Raw genomic sequence first — 18,379 nt, forward strand, 5'->3', positions numbered from 1 at the left:
TTTGAAACTAGGTAGGGCAAAATATTCTCCAATTAGTAATAACAAAAGAGCAGGAAAGCATCTCCTCTTTCTTAAGACCTCCCACCCCCACCCACCCACTTACTCAAGGCCAGGTTATGATTTGGCAAAGGGATGCTCAATAAATGCTTACTTAAAGGATGGATGTTTCAGCCATGTTGCATGGTCAGTCCACAAATTATATTTTTATAGCTTCTTTCTATATGTGAACCTTAAAAAATGAAATGTTTCATAAGACAGTCTCAGTCATACAACAGAGAAATTATTGTATGAGGGAAGTGTTTTACTTCACTTTAGGTATTATAGGTAAGATAAATCTGTTTTATAAAATAAAGACCTGATCTATGATCCATCTAAAAGCAAGTAGGAAATCATAATTAGAGACAGATGGTGAATGTGGCATTCTTTCCTCTATTTGGTACACATAATATTCCCTTCAAAATGGCATTGTATGTTTTCCTGTTACCACACAGTGCCACACAAACTCAGAAAAATAAAACCTCTTTTTATGCCTATGAAACTGACTTCAAACAAAATAACCAACTTCAAAAGTAAGATGAAAGGGTTTTGTATTGCGGTTGAATGCAATGAATGTTTTTACATAGCTTAATATTTGTATATTACATTAATGCATATTGCAATACATACAAAAAAAGTACTAAATCTTCAGTCATCCTGTACATTCAATTTGAGACCTTCATCAAGTTACTCACAGAGACAAGATTTCTACATCAAACAGGTCACAATATTAGATGTATTTAAATATTGGAAATGAATAGTACTTAAAATCAATTACACACAGAACAATACACGAGTATAACATTAATAGGCAACACCGGTTTTTAATGGCTTCTAATATAATATGTTCCTTCAAGGAACCATTTGTACATAATGAAATGCATTTTTACTGTACTGTTTTGAGCAATTATGAATTGAACATGGCTGATAAAAATAAGTATTAAAATGTATGCAAAATTTTTGGAAATACATATAATCCTCTGTAAGTATACAGATCTATAAGTGATAAAACAGTAGATCTCAAACACTAAAAAGTAACAATGATTTTCACACTAATTTTCAAGAATATACCTTTTCACTTTTACAATTCAGTAAACTATTTTACCAAAGTTAAAATTAATTTGTTCTATAATCAATATCATGAAGTAAAAGTAATTAATAACCAATATAAAATAATTAACCTGTTTACTACTTCATTTTATATATGGTAAGTAACTACAACAAGATGGCATTAACACTATCCTAACCTGTTATATTTAACAAGTTTATATTTAAGTTGTTTCCATTTGCAAATATCAATACCTACTGCACACTTAGAAACTCACTTGTGAAAATCTGCTTCATTTAATTTCTCAGAAAACTGCTAATTCAACCTACTTTTGTTTGTGAATTCTGAGTTGCTACATTATTTTCTCATCTTCACAACAATTAGTAATTATTGATTTCTCAAAAAGCAAGAACAGAATGCAAAGTAAAAGAATTATTACAATATGAAGACAAGAAAGCAAATCTTATTCTACAAGTGAGCAATACTCAAGAGAAGTTGTTTATCTTAAATGCATAGCACATTACAGTCCTAATTAGCTCACCACCACAGTGAGAAATATACATACACATTTTTCAAAACAAGTCTTTTAAATAAAGTACTGCAAGCATCTTTCTAGCTAAAGGATTTGAAATAGCAATTAAGTCTGAACCTTAAATCATCAGTCTCTATAACTAGAAGAGCAAGTCCCCAGGATGTAAATCTCACCCAATGAGACAAGGGATGCTGAATGTATTATTAATTGCTAATAATTTCTTAATTTTAGAAGCTAGCACCCAGTACTGGCAAAGAAATGATGTGATTTATGAGCCCACACTCTCATGCTGCTTTACTAGAGTTCAATAAACACACGCACATCCTAAATGTACAGTGTGAATGCGATTTCTACAAGCCAGGAAACAGAGCAGGACTCGGCAATAGCAAATTTACCCCATCTACTTATTATTCCAGCACCAGTATTTAGAGTACCTAAAATGCCTGCTGAACACTGCAGCTCAGCATCCCCATGGGGTTACTCTGAAGCAGAACCACATCTCTTCCCCGCCGTGATTACTGAGTTTTAAGAAGGCAGGTAACATGGGGTAGAAATTTTCGTGCAGCAGCAAGACAACTCTCCAAATTTTCAAAAACCCAACACTCCCTGCCCACACACACACACACACACACACACTACCTTTTTTTAAGAAAGAAAGGAGGGTTTTTCAAAAAGGTGCCTAAAACATGCCATTTGCATAGGGATGAAAAACGTATTTTTCCTCTACTTGCTGCTGTGTGAGATGTTTACAGATCTGATTAGAAAACCTGGATGTACATAAAAAGTAGTGCTTTCAGTGAGATCCCTTTAGTGAAATCTGTCTGCAGACAAATGTGTCCATAAATAATACATATTTATGTCAACATGCCTACATTAACAAGGACACACACACACACACACACACACACACACCTAGGCATTAATTAAGCTTACACTGTCCTCCAAGCCCCCTTTAACATTTAGCATGCATGTTATTCAGAAGAAAGATTTAAAAAAAAAAAAAATAAGCAGCTGCATATAATGCATGCCAAAGTGGCATGTTAAGAGGAGCAAATACATTACCAGACGCATTTTGAAGTTTCTGGAACACCTGCAGGTAAAAGGAGCCTGTGAATCGGATGCTGGCACGCGGTTATTCCTCCAAATCCCAGAGCTCGGTGTGACTGTGGGGGAATGTGAGGCGAGTGTGAGGCTGGAAACCTTTGAGTTGAGCTCACTCTAGGCATCAGAAAGCCTCAAAGAGGGGAAAGAAAAAGGCAGCCCACAGACAGCTAGATGAGAAACTTCTGGCACCTCTCCAGCTCAGGAATGAATTCTCTGTAATTTGGAGACGTATAGTGATGGAAATGAAGAGAAACTTGGATTTACGGGGGAATTTGCTCAGCCATGCAGAAATGGGCAGGTAGCCGTCTCGTAGCTCATTTTAAAACAGTCATTCAGGAGCAAGACTGAATCAAAAAATTAACAGGCACCCTTTCTCTGAAAAAATAAAAAGGCTACTCCTGCCAGCTTCCCAAGATGCCTTTACAAACTTCAAATGGATCATTCCATCAGCTATTTGTTGCACATTTTATTAATCCCAGTGCAGAGGTAAACTAGAAAATCTAATTCCTTTTATGTAGAAAACTGGATTTATTGCTTCTTTTTATAATGCACTTTAGTCATATGAACACATAGATTTACTTACAGAGTTCTCGTTTCTTGTGTAACACCACTACTGTTTGGTCCAGATAAAATGCTAAAAGGTTTGTTTGCAGCTTTTCAAGGAAGGGGAGAAAAATGTTTTAATACTCAAAAGCCGAGCTGAGTACAGATATTTAAATATAGAGTTTGAAGCAAAGAGAGTATAAAGGAAGCGCCCTGAGCCATTAAGTGCCACATAAGAGATACGGTTATACATGAGCATTGAGCAGGCAGGTGGCTCAAGTCTATAAATATATACATAATTAAGGATGGGAAGAAAAGAGCTTTGGCAAATTAAGTTCTTAGAGACAATAGCTGTGATTTTGTTTAGGCTTACAAATAGGCTAATAATTCCTGGGAAGCACATGTGGGCTTCACCTTGTCTGAAGAACTCCTCAGCTCACGCATAGAGAGCAAGGTTGGAAGCGTTGCATGCTGGCAATCTATATTCAAATGTAATGAGGAGCAGGACGATATTACCATGAAGAATGTTGTCATATTACATTGTGCCTGTGTGGCTTAACTACTCATCCAACCTTGCAAATGGCCATTTGCCTGGACTCAATAGCAAATGTGCTGTTGATGGGAGGGTGGAGGTGGGAGGCCGGTTTTATTTGTTTTACTACCCGTGCACCTTTGAGAGGCTTGGGATAAAACACATGGGCTGAACGTGGGAGTGTTTCTTTTCAAGGCCATGTTTATCTGTAATAAATTCAAAGTAGAATTAATGAGGACCAATTAAGCTATTTATTATTTTAACTCTTGAGGTCAAGGGCAGAACAGTGTTTATGTACACTGATAAGAGGGTCGATGGCAAGACAGCTGAAGATGGCCAGGCTCAATAAACACGTATTGACCAAGCAACTTTCCAGCCTCCTCACATCCCAGGGCCCAGTCCTTTCTGTCTAGGAGTTTTGTTTTCCTTATCTCTCCAATGCCATCTGTTTCATCTTTCCATTCAACAAATATGTAGTGAATGAGACACTCCACCTGGTGCTGCAGACACTTAAGACAAGGCCCCCCTCAAGATGCTTACCATTGTCTGGCAGTACCACAGTGGGTGTCAGGAAGGGATGAGCACAACCAAAGTACTTATCAGCACCTAGGCTCACCACCACCTCTTTTTCCCTTTGGGTGCACTTTTGACAAGGAGAGGCAAGCAGAGTTTGCGCATGCGTTTTGGAAAATCTCCCTAGGTGATTCTGATTGGTTCCTTCCTCCACCACACAGGAGTAAGGGTGATTCAACATGACTGTGACCAGCCCTCTAGTAACTGAGAGGAGAGCATCCCATCCACTGCTGTGACTCAAGCTGCAGAGCCACTCAAGCCAACCTACCCTCTGTGTCTGTTCATCCCACACTGCATTGGTGTGCCCTAGAGCCTGGATCTACAGGTTCTGAATGGATCTGGAAGCCAAAGCTACAGGCAAAAGAAAGAGCAGATATTCTGGTTCATTCATATCACCTCTCTGAGCCTCTATCTCCTTATCTGTAGAATGAGAGGGCAGGGCGGGCTTTGAGTCTGTGATTTCTCTGCCAAAACATATGTGCACCCTCTCTGAGGGAGTCAGTTCTATGCTACACTGGCACCTACACAACAGCAAGCCTGGTCAGAACTCAGAATTCTCCTTTCTACCAGCTCACTGCTTTAAAGTACCTACTCAGCAAATCGAATTTTGTGAGGGTGAAGCTTTAGCATAAGGAGCTAGGAAACCAGCATTGCACACGTCTCCTTCTCTACTTCTTCACAGGGGACCATTGAGGAACTCAGAATGTGGAAACAAGCACGCTATCCACTGACTCCCTCCTTCCTCTGCTCCAGCAACTGCCTCAGCTCCAGTCCCAGAGGACCCCCTAGTAAGTGACTTACTGGAACCTTCAGGTAGAGTGGTCACACAGCCAGAAGCCAGGCTGTCACCCAGTGCCATCCCCCACTATGGCCAATTCCCTTCTAATGAGTGTGAGGACCTGGAAGGGTGGACTTGCGCCTTCCAGAACAGCTCCTCCAGGTTCTGCTGCTAATTTCTGATGGTGGAGGGGAGTCCAGGCCACTCCTCAGAGATGTAGGAGGAGAACAGCCACACCGTCCTCAGATGGCCAGCCTGCCTGCCCGCCCCACCCCTCCCTCAGCACAAGCTCTTTCTGTTCCACAAGCCCACCCACGGTGACAATAAGAATAGCTCAGCGGGGAGGGCTCACCTGGCCTCCTCTCCACATGACTGCTCTGCATTCACTCAGGAAGAAAACCATCCTGGCAGGTATTTTGAAGACAAAGCTCCTGTGACCAACTAAAATATAAATCTCTTCATGCAACAATTCTACTAAAAATTAAATGATTTCTCTCTCGTCTAGTTCTCTAGTTAAGAAGATCAGAAAAGCTTGTCCTTGATGCACAAAGAGAAGGAATAACACCAATGTTCAAAGGTGGTGGCACTGCAGAAATGCTGGAGACACAGGCTTGAGTTTGAAGACAAGATTCTCTACCCAGTGGGTCTTCAGGTAAGCCATTTAAATTTCCTCAGACTGCTTCCTCCTTTGTAAAAGAAAAAATACTGACCTTATCAAGTTATTCTGAGAATCAAAAATCTTAAAAATTCCTGATACATCAAGAAATAATTATTCTCATTATAATAATGAAAAGTGTTGAATCATCATCAAGACACCATTCACCTGTGGAAACAGGCAATGTCTTAGTCATCTGCCTTCTCCCTAGTATGTACGCCATGTGCCTCCACGGCATTACACAAGTTTGTTCGTTTTTAGCATCTGCCTCTCCCATATTCCCAGCTAGGTGCCAGGGACATGGCAATGGACAAGACACAGGTGACTCCTGCCCTCATTTGACTCACAGTCCAGTGAGGGAGATGAAAATTAAGTGTTGCAGTCCATGGGATCGCAAAGAGTCAGACATGACTGAGTGTCTAACGCTTTCAAGCATTTTGAAAATAATACTTCAGGAATTCCTTGGCAGTCCAACGGTTAGGACTCCAGGCTTTCATTACCAAGGGGCCAGGTTCAATCCCTGGTCAGTGAACTAAAACCTTGGAAGCCTCAAGGTACAGCCAATTCAAAAAAAAAAAAAAAATGGGGGACATCTTATGTCCTTTATGCTGAAGCTGAAGCTCCAATACTTTGGCCACCTGATGCGAAGAGCCAACTCAATGGAAAAGACCCTGATGCTGGGAAAGATTGAAGGCAGTAAGAGAAGGAGATGACAGAAGATGAGATGGCTGGTTGGCATCACCAACTCAATGAACATGAGTCTGAACAAACTCCGGGAGATGGTGAAGGACAGGGAAGCCTGGCGTGCTACAGTCCATGGGGTCACAAAGAGTTGGACATGACTGAGTGACTGAACAACAAAATATATAAGTTCAATACATAAGTTAAGTGCTTACTGAAATACATGTTTCAGTCTTCCATAACAAACTACCATAGACGGGGTGGCTTAAACAACAGATCCAGAGACTGGGAAGTCTGATATCAAGGTGCCTAAAGGTTCAGTTCCTGGTGAGAGACCCCTTCAGGGCTTGTAGATACTCTCTCGCTGTATCCTGGTGTCACTTCCTGTTTGTACAAGGGCACCATTCTTGTCGTGGGGGTCCCACCCTCATGGCTCATCTAAACCTAATCACTTGTCAAGAGTCCCACCTCTAAATACCATCATGTTGAGGGCTGGGACTTCAGTGTATGAATTTTGAAAAGGCACATTCAATCCATAAAAATATACAAAGGAATTAACTAACTTGTTAATGATAATCTTTTTAGTTTGTAACAGCCCAAACAATGTCAAGAACACAAATGAAAGAATCTGTGTGACTGCTTCCAATAATCATCTACAAACTGGGGTCTCAGGGCTAGGTGGGCTGGCCCTCATCAAGTGGCAGGTTTTCCCCCTGAGACCCACCAGACTGGCTAGTCCGGGTGACCCTTTGATCTGTCCTCATGGGCCCTCTCATCCCACTAGCAAAACGCTCTGATTCCTGGCCTCACTGTTCTACATCCAAGCTGTCAGAAATGCAATAACGTTTTTTTAAAGAGCAACCAGGATTTTAATTAAAGTTCCAGGGATCCAGCCAAGGATATTTTTTCTAAAAGAGAAGCAATATCTGTTTTTGGAGACAGAACATTTCATAACAGAGATCTCATATATTTCAATGAATGATAGTGACATGTACTATACCCACACAGGAACCAGACTATGGATTGTCATGTGTGTGCATGTGTGCATGTGTGTGCATGTTTTTTAATGCTCATCCTGCCTAATGAGGATAAAGTCAGGGAGACAAATGCACCCCAGTTGCTTAAACCGTTCAGATACTTAAGGCAGACAGTTAATGGAACAACATTAGAGCTTGTGTCTTAAGGGCAGGAGACTACCTTTTGTTCTCCCTGATGATTCCCTTTGATTTAAAAGGCTTTGGCTATAAGACTCCTGGCAAACAGCATTAGGTAAGAATTCGGCTTCTGCAAGTGCTGGTCAGCAGATGTCTAAGTAGAGCTGATACAGGCAGAGACCACGTGGGGTTCTGCAGTTCCACACAACTCATGCTCAGTTGCAAAGGAATTTAAAGTAGAATGAGGTCCCAGTGTCACAGCTGTTGAGTTTGGCAAGATTATTCTACCTATGAGTTTTGCCTTGTAAATCCATGTTTGCTGCTTGGAAAGTTTCTAATAATCTCCCCTCAAAAATCTCTAATAACCTCCAGAAAATCTCTAATAATCAAGACAGTCAGGGGCTATAGAAAGTGAGCTCCAAAGCCACACAGCTTCCTCCATGAACCTGAAAAGGCTCGTGTGTGGGAAGGGAGTGCACCCACGTCCATCTTAGGTCCATCTGGGGTCCTTAGATACTGTGAAACTGAGGCATAAGTGAAACGCCTGTTAGGAGCTGGCAGGCCACCTCAGGCAGAAGGGCCAGAGGCTTAGAAGCTTCTGGTATCTGCTCATCCCCAGAGATGTGGCACTGCCATGGGGCCAGCAACCACAGATGGTGCTCTACATAGACAGGGAGGGGCAGACGCCATGGGTCTGCAGGGGGTCTCAGCCAAGATGCTGACTGAGCACCATTACTAAGCCTATGGACATGGAACAGGAAGCTGGAGGGCAGATGGTATTAGCCCCTTTCCTAAACTTATGGTTTTATTTCTTTGGATGCAAATGACAAAGAATAAGGAGGTAATTTTATGAAAGGGTAACAGACGGTGCCATGCTAGACAGACATCTCAACCCTAAACACTTACTCACATAAGAAAACATTAATGTGATTTCCCCACCTCTGGTAAACTAGCAACAATTAGGCTTAATTACCCCCAACCTAGCTTTTTACATCAATTTCAGCAGGTGATAATTGCTATAAACTCACAAGATAATGTAACAGACACACATATAATTCTTTATCATTCTCTATTTTGCTGTAAGGCAAATACATTGTATTCTTTAAGTGACAACAGCAAGTGACAATATTTTCAAGCCCTGAAAGGCTAGCCAGTGGAAGAAAATGAGAACAATGTGTAAGCACCATCCACAGAAATCCAAGGTATGGAAAGTGCCTAGGAATTAATTGTCTGACTCTTTGTGACCCCAAGGACTGTAGCCTGCCGGCTCCTCTGTCCATGGAATTCTCCAGGCAAGAATACTGGAGTGGGTTGCCATTCCCTTTTCCAGGGGCTCTTCCAGACCCAAGGATCAAACCCAAGTGTCCCACATTGCAGGCAGATTCTTTACCCTCTGAGCCACCAGGGAAACCCATACACATACAGGAGTCAGGTACCACTCAGAATGGGGTGGGGGTGTATGTAGAGAATTGCTTTACAATGTCATGCTGTACAGAGCATGGGGCGTTTCCACAGCAGGCACACTTGATCCTCACTCCAAAGGAAATGGGTCCAAGCAGGGGACAGCACTGGACCAGGAGTCAGAAGACCCAGGGTTGCAGTTGCTGCTCCATCACCCAGCTCTGTGATCTCAGCCCCAGATCTCTCATTAGTGTAGTGGGGATTATGTATGCCCTGCCTACTTTGCAGTATTGATATATGGAGAAATAACACTATTATACTAATTTGTATACTGACTGAAAACAGTATGCAAATATACTGTAGTCTTACTGACCTACCTCAGCCCAGATCATCACTAGTAAATCATTACTATTCCATCCACGTAAGTTTAAGCAAAGGGAGAAAGTGCCCCTAAGAACCTGAAGAGGGAGTCAGCGTATGGAGGATTAAGCCATAGCAAAGAGAGACAAGAAAAATCAAACTTCCCCCTTGTTAAACAGTCCAGCCCAGTCAGGGGCAGTGCAACTTCAATTAAGTGCCAGGCTTCCAGACAGCCTCGTAGATTGACTATCAAAATTCCTGCTCAACTGAACTGAAACCCTGCAAAGTGGCCACCACGAAGACTCACCCAGGAATTCCTCATGTAAACAGTAGTCGATGTCAATTAACCTTTGTGAACATGAAAAATAAATGGTAAGGTTGAGGAATTAACAAGGAGATAAACACAGATGCCAGACACAAACATGATGTTACTGTAAATGCTACAATCACATGGTGGTTAATTTTAGTATACTCGAAATGGCTCTCGTGATAAAAGATCTTTGCTAAAACTGGAAGGGCATTAAAAATAGGGGCTGAGTCTAATCTCTCTTTTCCCCTGTAGCACTCTGATTAGGCCCACATCTGCAGTGGCAGTGCAAATATTTATTGATGATACCATATCGGTGCCCTTCTGAATGAATGCTTGAAGAATCAGTAAATATACTGCATTCAGCTGTGTATCATTCAACTTCCTTAATTGAAGATTCAAGCAAAATTAATTAAATCCATAAGTTATGAAGACATCCTTTCCCCCAAGGGGAAAAAAAGATTCACGGAGCGTAGAACAGAGTGACAACATCACTTGAGCCCAGTGGCTGGCAGCTCCATAGCAACGATGCAGCTGGAAGCTGCCACCCCCACCCCTCGGCCGCCCCTTCTCTTCACATCTCCACATCCCACGTCCATCCAGCAGCACGTGGGGCCTCACAGACATGTGTGTCAACAACCCAGAGACAAGTTCGAGCTCTGTTCAGACCACCCCTGACCCATGGCCCAAAACACCTCCCCTGCACACCTCCTGGGCTTAGATATGTACGTGCTAGTTACGCAGTCCTGCCCTTAAGACAGTGGACCAAATGCAGAGGTCAGTAACTACTAGAACTCCTACCTTCCCTCACATTTTTGACAATATAATGTTGACAAAGTTTATATGCATTTTGTGAATTTAAGATTGATTTCTTTTAATCTGTTTTATTTTCCCCCTTAGATGATAAATTCTTACATTTAAGGAACACAATCTTTTAGAGCTGTTTGGCACCCTGGAGAGAGCTCTTCATTCACACAGTTCTTCAACAAATATTTTACTGAATGCCAAATAAATAAAAGTTTGGTGATTGTGTTATAAAGGGAAGTAGAGCAAGATAAGAGGGGAAAAGAGCAGTGGACGAGAGGAAATGTCATTTTACTTAGTGGCCAGCGAGGCCTCACTGATAAGGTCACATTTGGGCTGAACTGAGGATGGAGGGTGCAAGTCACGTGAATTTCTGAGAAAAGAGTTTTCAAGCCGAAGAAACAATAAGTGCTGAATGTTCGGTGTTTGGGAAAGAGCAAGGAGGGCAGCATGGCAAATTCTTTCATTTTATAAAAGAAGAAATTGGAGCCTAATTTTGGCAGACACAAATGTTCCCATTAAGTTAATATTAGCTGCCATAACAAAATGACCAAATACTTCAACTCAAGAGAAGTGTGTCTTTGTTTACAGAAAAAAAAAAAAAAAGCAGAGGACTCCTCCAAGCAGTGATTCAGAGACCCAGCCTCCTTCCATACTGTGTCTTTACCATCTTCAATGCCAGGCACACGTCAGATGTTAATCTCTGGTGTCTGTTAGGGAGAGATTATAGAGGATCACATATAGGAGGCTGGTAAGAGGCCAACCTAGAAATGGCACACAGCAATCCCACAAACACTCATCCTCTATCATTTTGTTACTTGACAAGCACCTATCACAAAAGAGACTGGAAGATACATTCTAGCAGGAAGATGAGGAAAAAGGATTTGGTAAGCAGCTAGCCAGGCCTTCCTCCTAGCCCCTTGCTTTCTTCCTTTGCAAACGTGTGCATGAAAATACACATGTGTGCATGAAAACAATGTTCTCTACAAAGTGAATAATTGGTGCTAATGATAATATGAGACAGGAGATAAAAGAATTTCTAGTTATCTGCTACCAGCCAGAACACTTTCCATTGTCAAGTAGTTTAATCTTACTGAGATGAGAACACTGGAGAGAGAGACACAGAACAGAGTGAAGGATCAGGTGGAGACATGTTGTGACGAGGACGGAAGAGATTGCACAGACAGAAAAATCTTATCATTAATACACTCACCTCCACGGCTTCATGAGATTTAGTTGCAATTTAACCACCAGTTGTCTCTGAATTTTCTCACTCTGTCACTCATATCAGCAAGACTGTTGTGAGGATTATGCAGAGATTACATACATAAATACAAAACTGAGTTATCACTGTTGTTATAAAATGCAATTATAAATAACATAAAGAAAATATCAATGTTAGGAGGGCAAGAAATTAAGAGTCATACAACAGAATCAGGTTGTTTTACGGAAAGTCTTTTTCAGTATCAAAAACAGTCCAATTAAAACTTTTAAAAGCAATACATATCTAGGAAAAACATGATTACCAGGGAATAAGTCAGGATATAAAGAATTACTAATGAACAAAGTCTATGCTTTGAAAACTCTACCCTTTCTTCTTAAACTAATAAGGCCAAAAAATAAAAAAGCCTTTTTAAAAAACAGTCTTCTATAGTTTTAAATTTCTTAGGAGAAGCTAAAATTCAGAGAAGGCAATGGCACCCCACTCCAGTACTCTTGCTTGGAAAATCCCATGGACAGAGGAGCCGGGAAGGCTGCAATCCATGTGGTCACTGAGGGTCGGACAGGACTGAGCGACTTCACTTTCACTTTTCACTTTCATGCATTGGAGAAGGAAATGGCAACCCACTCCAGTCTTCTTGCCTGGAGAATCCTAGGGATGGGGGAGCCTGGTGGGCTGCCGTCTATGGGGTCGCACAGAGTCGGACACGACTGAAGCGACTTAGCAGCAGCAGCAGCAGCAGCAGCAGCTAAAATTATATAATTAAAGTCAAATGAACCCATCCCATACAGACATTCATAATTTGAGATTAATGAAAGTGGTGGTCCTTTGAAGGAAAATCTAAATTAAAATGATATAAGGCTGGATTTTATTTAATGCTCATTAATAACAAGAAAACACCATGTAAATTAAATCCACCACTGATTTTAAATTAAGTTGTACAGATAACTTGAAAAATCCCTCAAAGATAAAATCATAGGTGGGCTTCCCTGGTGGCTCAGATGGTAAAGACAGAGTCATGAGAAAATTAAGATAGCAAAAAATTAGGAAAGTGGGAGAAATAGAAAGAGTTGAGTCATATCATTTCATTTTAATAAATATTTGCTGAGCACTCACCGTGAGCATTTAATGCTGACCACCTCCTGAAAATAACCCTATGAGCCCCAGATTTCTGAAAATAGTCATAATTCCTCTAAAACTGAGCATGAATTTTATAACCTTACTTGCATCTGGCACCAAGATTTTTCCTTCTGCAAGAACAAGTTAATGATGATATGGAGAACTGCAGTGGCTTTGGGGGTATGCTTGATGGAGTTAATTAAGTGGTAGTGGGTAATATATGAGCGTGGGGTACACACAACACAGAGTTATCCTTTCTCTGAACTCATTACATTCATTTCCTGTTCCACTGATTTGCCCATTAATCATTGATCATGTGCTGCCTGTGACATTTCCTGTCTTGTCAATCAGTATTATTACATTACTCTTATGCTGGTTTAATAGCTTCATCTTGCCTCTCCGAAAACAGAAACCATATATAAAACATTTTAACTTATTTGAAAACACATTTGCACACAGTAGGTGCCAAATTGTAATATCTGTTGATGTAATGATTGAATTCAGAATCTGGATCTTTTTCGATTAGGCCAAAACAAATTAAAAGTAAATCCAAAAAAAAAAGTAAGTCTAAGGTAGAATAAGTAGAATATATCCTTTTCTCCCTAAAACTCAGGATCTGAAGCTCCTATTGGAAGTGTTAAGGTTGACTTTTGTCAGTAATTACAGGAAAAGCTTTGAGTAGAAGGAAATACAGGGGAAATGTGGAGAGAAAGGACTGGGGGAGAGAAGGAAAGAGCAGTGGATTGAAAAGCAAAACCAAACTTTATAAAATCCACCTACTAAACAGTTGATTAATATCTCTGTAAGCTTCACATCCAAATACCAAAAACACATAGAAGATTACTAAACACTAATAAATTTTAAAATGTAATTGATAATCTCCTTACAACAATCTATATTTTGTTCAAGACATATTTTACTTTTAAATGTAAAAAGCCGTAACTTTGAAGAAAGGACTGTATTAGGCACAATAATGTGCCCCCACAGACAACCACTTGAAATTGTAACTTTGTTACATTAAGTGGCAAAGGGAATTAAGGTTGCAGATGCAAAGAAATTTACTAATCAACTCATCTTAAAATAGGGAGCCTTTCCTGGATTATCCTGGTGAGCCCAAGTGAAAGTGAAACTCGTTCAGTCATGTCTGACTCTTTGTGACCCCGTGGACTATACAGTCCATGGAATTCTCCAGGTCAGAATACTAGAGTGGGTAGCTATTCCCTTCTCCAGGAGATCTTCCCAACTGACGGATCGAACCCAGGTCTCCCACACTGCAGGCAGATTCTTTACCAGCTGAGCCACCAGGGAAGCCCAAGAGTACTGGACTGGGTAGCCTGTCCCTTCTCCAGCAGATCTTCTTGACCCAGTAATCAAACCAGGGTCTCCTGAATTGCAGGCAGATTCTTCACCAAATGAGCTACCAGGGAAGCCCAGTATAATCACAAGGGTCCTTGAAAGTGGAAGGAGAAGAAAGAAGAGCTATGTATGGGTGATGCAATATGAGAAAGACTCCACCAGTCATTGCTGGCTCTGAAGATTGAGGGGGAGGGCTATGAACCAAGGAATTCAGGCAATCTCTTGCAACTGTAAAAAGCAAGGAAATGGATTCTCCCCTACAGCTTTAAAAAAAATGCAGGTCAGCGGACATCTTGATTTTAGTCAGTGACACCCATATCAGACTATTGACCTCCAGAAAGGTAAGATTATAATAAATTTACATTGTTTTAGCACTAAGTTTGTGTTAACTTTTTATAGTAAAATATAATACAAAGTGTGAAGAAGAAGAAGTTTGACAATAGCTAGAATGCATATAGTAGTTTTATGTAATGAAGTCTATGCTGCTGCTGCTGCTGCTAAGTTGCTTCAGTCGTGTCCGACTCTGTGTGACCCCATAGACGGTGGCCCACCAGGCTCCCCTGTCCCTGGGATTCTCCAGGCAAGAACACTGGAGTGGGTTGCCATTTCCTTCTCCAAATGAAGTCTATATTAGTGAATAAAATACAAATGACTGGATAAAGAGTGAATGCTAATCTGGATCAAAAGGAAAAAGTTGGATCCATATCTCACACTTTATATCAAAATAGATTCTAGATAAATAAGAATTTTAATAGTAAATATTGAAACCATAAAATGCTGAAAACAACATGGGAGAATTTATTTTTATGATACAGGGAAGGTTTTTCTAAGAATGATGAAATCCCAGACTTTAGAAAAAGACAATAAATACAAACAGATAAAAGTCAAAAGTTGCTACATCAAACAAAAATAATAAAAGGCCAGTAAAAGAAAATACCAGTCACAAAAGTGGAAAATAAATAATTGCAATTCATATAACAGGCCCAAAGCTGTTTTCCTTAACATATGCTCTCTGGGTAATCAATAGAGAAAGACCAAGAACCTAAGGATAAAAGGGCAAGACTTAGATAACTAACAGAAAATGAAATGGCCACAACTATTAGACCTGTGGAGAGTTGCTCAAACAACTCTTACAGTAAGAGAAATGCAAATTAAAACTATGGGAAAATTTTTGTTATAAGATTTGCAATGATCAAAAAATATGAGGTTGAAGATCTAGGAAAATACACACTCTTGTGATGGAAATAAAAATTGGTACACCTCTAAGAGGGAAACTGAGCAAAATCTGTTCAATTTTACATGTGAATATAGTCCTTGATTCAGGAATTTGACTTCTAGGAATTTATGCTAATGACAAAAGCACAAAGGAACTTACATAGGTGCAACAATATTTACAGAATCAATGGTTTAATAGTGCATGTCTGTACAAGTCTGTAAAAATACAAGATAGCTACAAATAGAGGACTATAAATAAATTATGGCATATCCATACTATAGGATACTAGGCAAGAAAAGAAAAGGCATTTCTATACGAAGTGATATAGAAGGGACTTCAAGAGATATCACTAAATAAAAGAGAGGTGTTGATGTTAAAAAAAAAAAAAACAAGAATAAGGGTAATGATAACAGGAAGACCCAAAAAGAATAATACTTATTTTCAGAAAACAGACCCTTAAAACTCAGAAGCTTTTTGTGATTGTAAACCTGCTTTCTTTGGGCAGCTGCTCTTTTCTTTCACAGTGAGGTGTAAAGTGTAAAATTCCTTTTAAAAAATGTGATGAAATATGTCTCAGAGAAAATGATAATGTGCCTTAGCCCTCTCCCCCAACTCCCAGTGTATTGTTTTGGTATGGTCCTAAGCCATACTTTAGTTTTAATTTTAAAGAAAGAAAAGTGAAAGTGAAGTTGCACAGTTGTGTCTGACTCTTTGCTACCGCATGGACTGAGCCTGCCAGGCTCCTCCATCCATGAAATTTTCCAGGTAAGAGTACTGGAGTGGGTTGCCATTTCCTTCTCCAGGGGATCTTTCGGACCCAGGGATCAAACCCAGGTCTCCCACATTGCAAGCAGACAGACACTTTACCATCTGAGCCATCTGGGAAATAGCCAGGTTTTAAAGAGCATAATATAATAATTGCTTCAAGTTCTCTGATGAGAAGAGGTACCATACTAGGAATAGCAAGCAGGTAGACTCTGACAAGGTCAAAATGAACCATTCCCTGGGTAGTAGTAAAACTCCAGCTGTTCATCACAGGCAGTGTAGCAGGGGTGAGAGTGGAGCAGGAATTGCACTTACTGTTATTGCTGATTTGCTGATGTTGAGTTGAATTCAGTCTTTTAATTTTGAGAACCTCCAAAATTCATACACTGTGTTGTGTTCAAATACGAATAAATATATACAAATAAGCAAGCAGATATGTAAAGGGAATAGTGAATCTACCCAAAGAAGGCAGGAAAGCAACAGTACTCCATTACCAAAAGTATTGCTACTGCTACTGCTGCTAAGTCACTTCAGTCGTGTCTGACTCTGTGTGACCCCAGAGAAGGCAGCCCACCAAGCTCCCCTGTCCCTGAGATTCTCCAGGCAAGAACACTGGAGTGGGCCACCATTTCCTTCTCCAATGCATGAAAGTGAAAAGTGAAAATGAAGTTGCTCAGTTGTATCCGACTCTTAGCAACCCCATGGACTGCAGTCTACCAGGCTCCACCCTCCATGGGATTTTCCAGGCAAGAGTACTGGAGTGGGGTGCCATTGCCTTCTCCACCAAAAGCATTATCGGTACCTAAGTATAGGAGAGTTCAGATAGACCATGCCCTAAGTTGACAGGTTACCACTAAAAAGCATCCCTCTTTTGTGTTGTTTTAATTGCAGGGAGAAAGTGTTTGGGGAAAATGGGGATCAAGAGATAGGTTCCAGGGCTGACTTGCCCAATAATTCATCTTTGTGAAATCTAGATTTTCCACTTTAAAAACTAAGGAGATTAAACTAAGTCAATGTCTTCCAAGCTTTGGGATCTATAATGGTGGAAGTAGTAAATGAGTTGGTGTGTGTGTTAAGTCACTTAGTTGTGTCCGACTCTTTGTGACCCCAAGAACTGTAGCTCACCAGGGTTCTCTGTCCATGGGATTCTCCAGGCAAGAATACTGGAGTGGACTGCCATTTCCTTCTCCAAGGGATCTTTCTGACCCAAGTAGTGAACTCAGATCTCCTGCATTGCAGGCAGATTCTTTACCATCTGAGCTATAAAAAGCACTAAATAATATTGAATCTCTTAGTAAGAAAGTTATTTGCTTTTCAATGCCCTTTTTAACTTTTCTAAAGTCAAGGAGAAAGTCTCAGCTTGTTGCTAGTGTAGATTTGACACCTCCATAATAAAAGCAAATCTCATTTTTTAAGAAAGAGAGGGCAGGCCTTAAGTTCTGAGGTCTCCAAAGACAAAGTCACTATCTAGAATTAACATATTGATTTATCTTTATTGATTTAGTTATATCTATATTTCTATTTATGGCATACAAAACTGGTTTTATTTACGGTTTAATGCAATTTAAATAAAAACAAGAAGTTGATTTAAAGAGAAACATTAAATAATATATAGTGCTAGTTAACATGGGTATGTTTTTTAAATCTTGAACAAGAGGTACCCAACTGACTTGAAGTTTGAAAAATGGGGAATTAAATAATTTCTAGACTCCTTTCTCATTCTATTACTCACTCTCTGGGCCAATGATCAGAAACCTTGCCTCCACTATCAAGGCAACCTACTGAAAGACTATCTGTTCCATTTAGTTTCTAAGATAACTCTTGGAATTGTTCTATTACTGAATTAATATACACACATCTCATTTCCAGAAAACAAATAATAACTGCCCAAAGCCAGGAAAAGCAATGTGTATATCATTATTGTATATTTAAAGAATAACTGGTTCCTGGCTTCTCTTACATAAGGATGTCTGTGGACCTAAAAAGAATTCTAGGCTTAAAGCCACAACTAAGTCAGTGTAAATATATTGTTTCCCTGTTTACACTTTATACACCATTAGGAATGTTACAAATATAAACCTCTTCAGTCACTATCTCAGAACTCAAGATCCTTCAAAACAATGCACTCAATACTATTTGAAAGCTCAAACCTGGAAGTCAAAGGAATATTTTATTACTGGCATGCATTATCTA

General features: G+C 40.1%; 1 protein-coding gene across 1 annotated transcript in view; it reads right to left on the reverse strand.

Annotated features, from left to right (window-relative positions):
* The window catches only part of LOC113892965 (schwannomin-interacting protein 1), an 883,273-nt gene extending 880,433 nt beyond the window's left edge, over window positions 1-2,840 (reverse strand). Inside the window, exon 1 of the mRNA XM_027542502.1 lies at window positions 2,679-2,840. Within this exon, the coding sequence (XP_027398303.1) occupies window positions 2,679-2,687 (9 nt within the window). The 5' untranslated portion in view covers window positions 2,688-2,840. The remainder of the gene's footprint in view (window positions 1-2,678) is intronic.
* Window positions 2,841-18,379: the final 15,539 nt, after the last annotated feature.

This window comes from Bos indicus x Bos taurus, chromosome 1 (genome assembly GCF_003369695.1).
Source record: "Bos indicus x Bos taurus breed Angus x Brahman F1 hybrid chromosome 1, Bos_hybrid_MaternalHap_v2.0, whole genome shotgun sequence".
In the NCBI taxonomy this organism is placed as follows: Eukaryota; Metazoa; Chordata; class Mammalia; order Artiodactyla; family Bovidae; genus Bos; species Bos indicus x Bos taurus.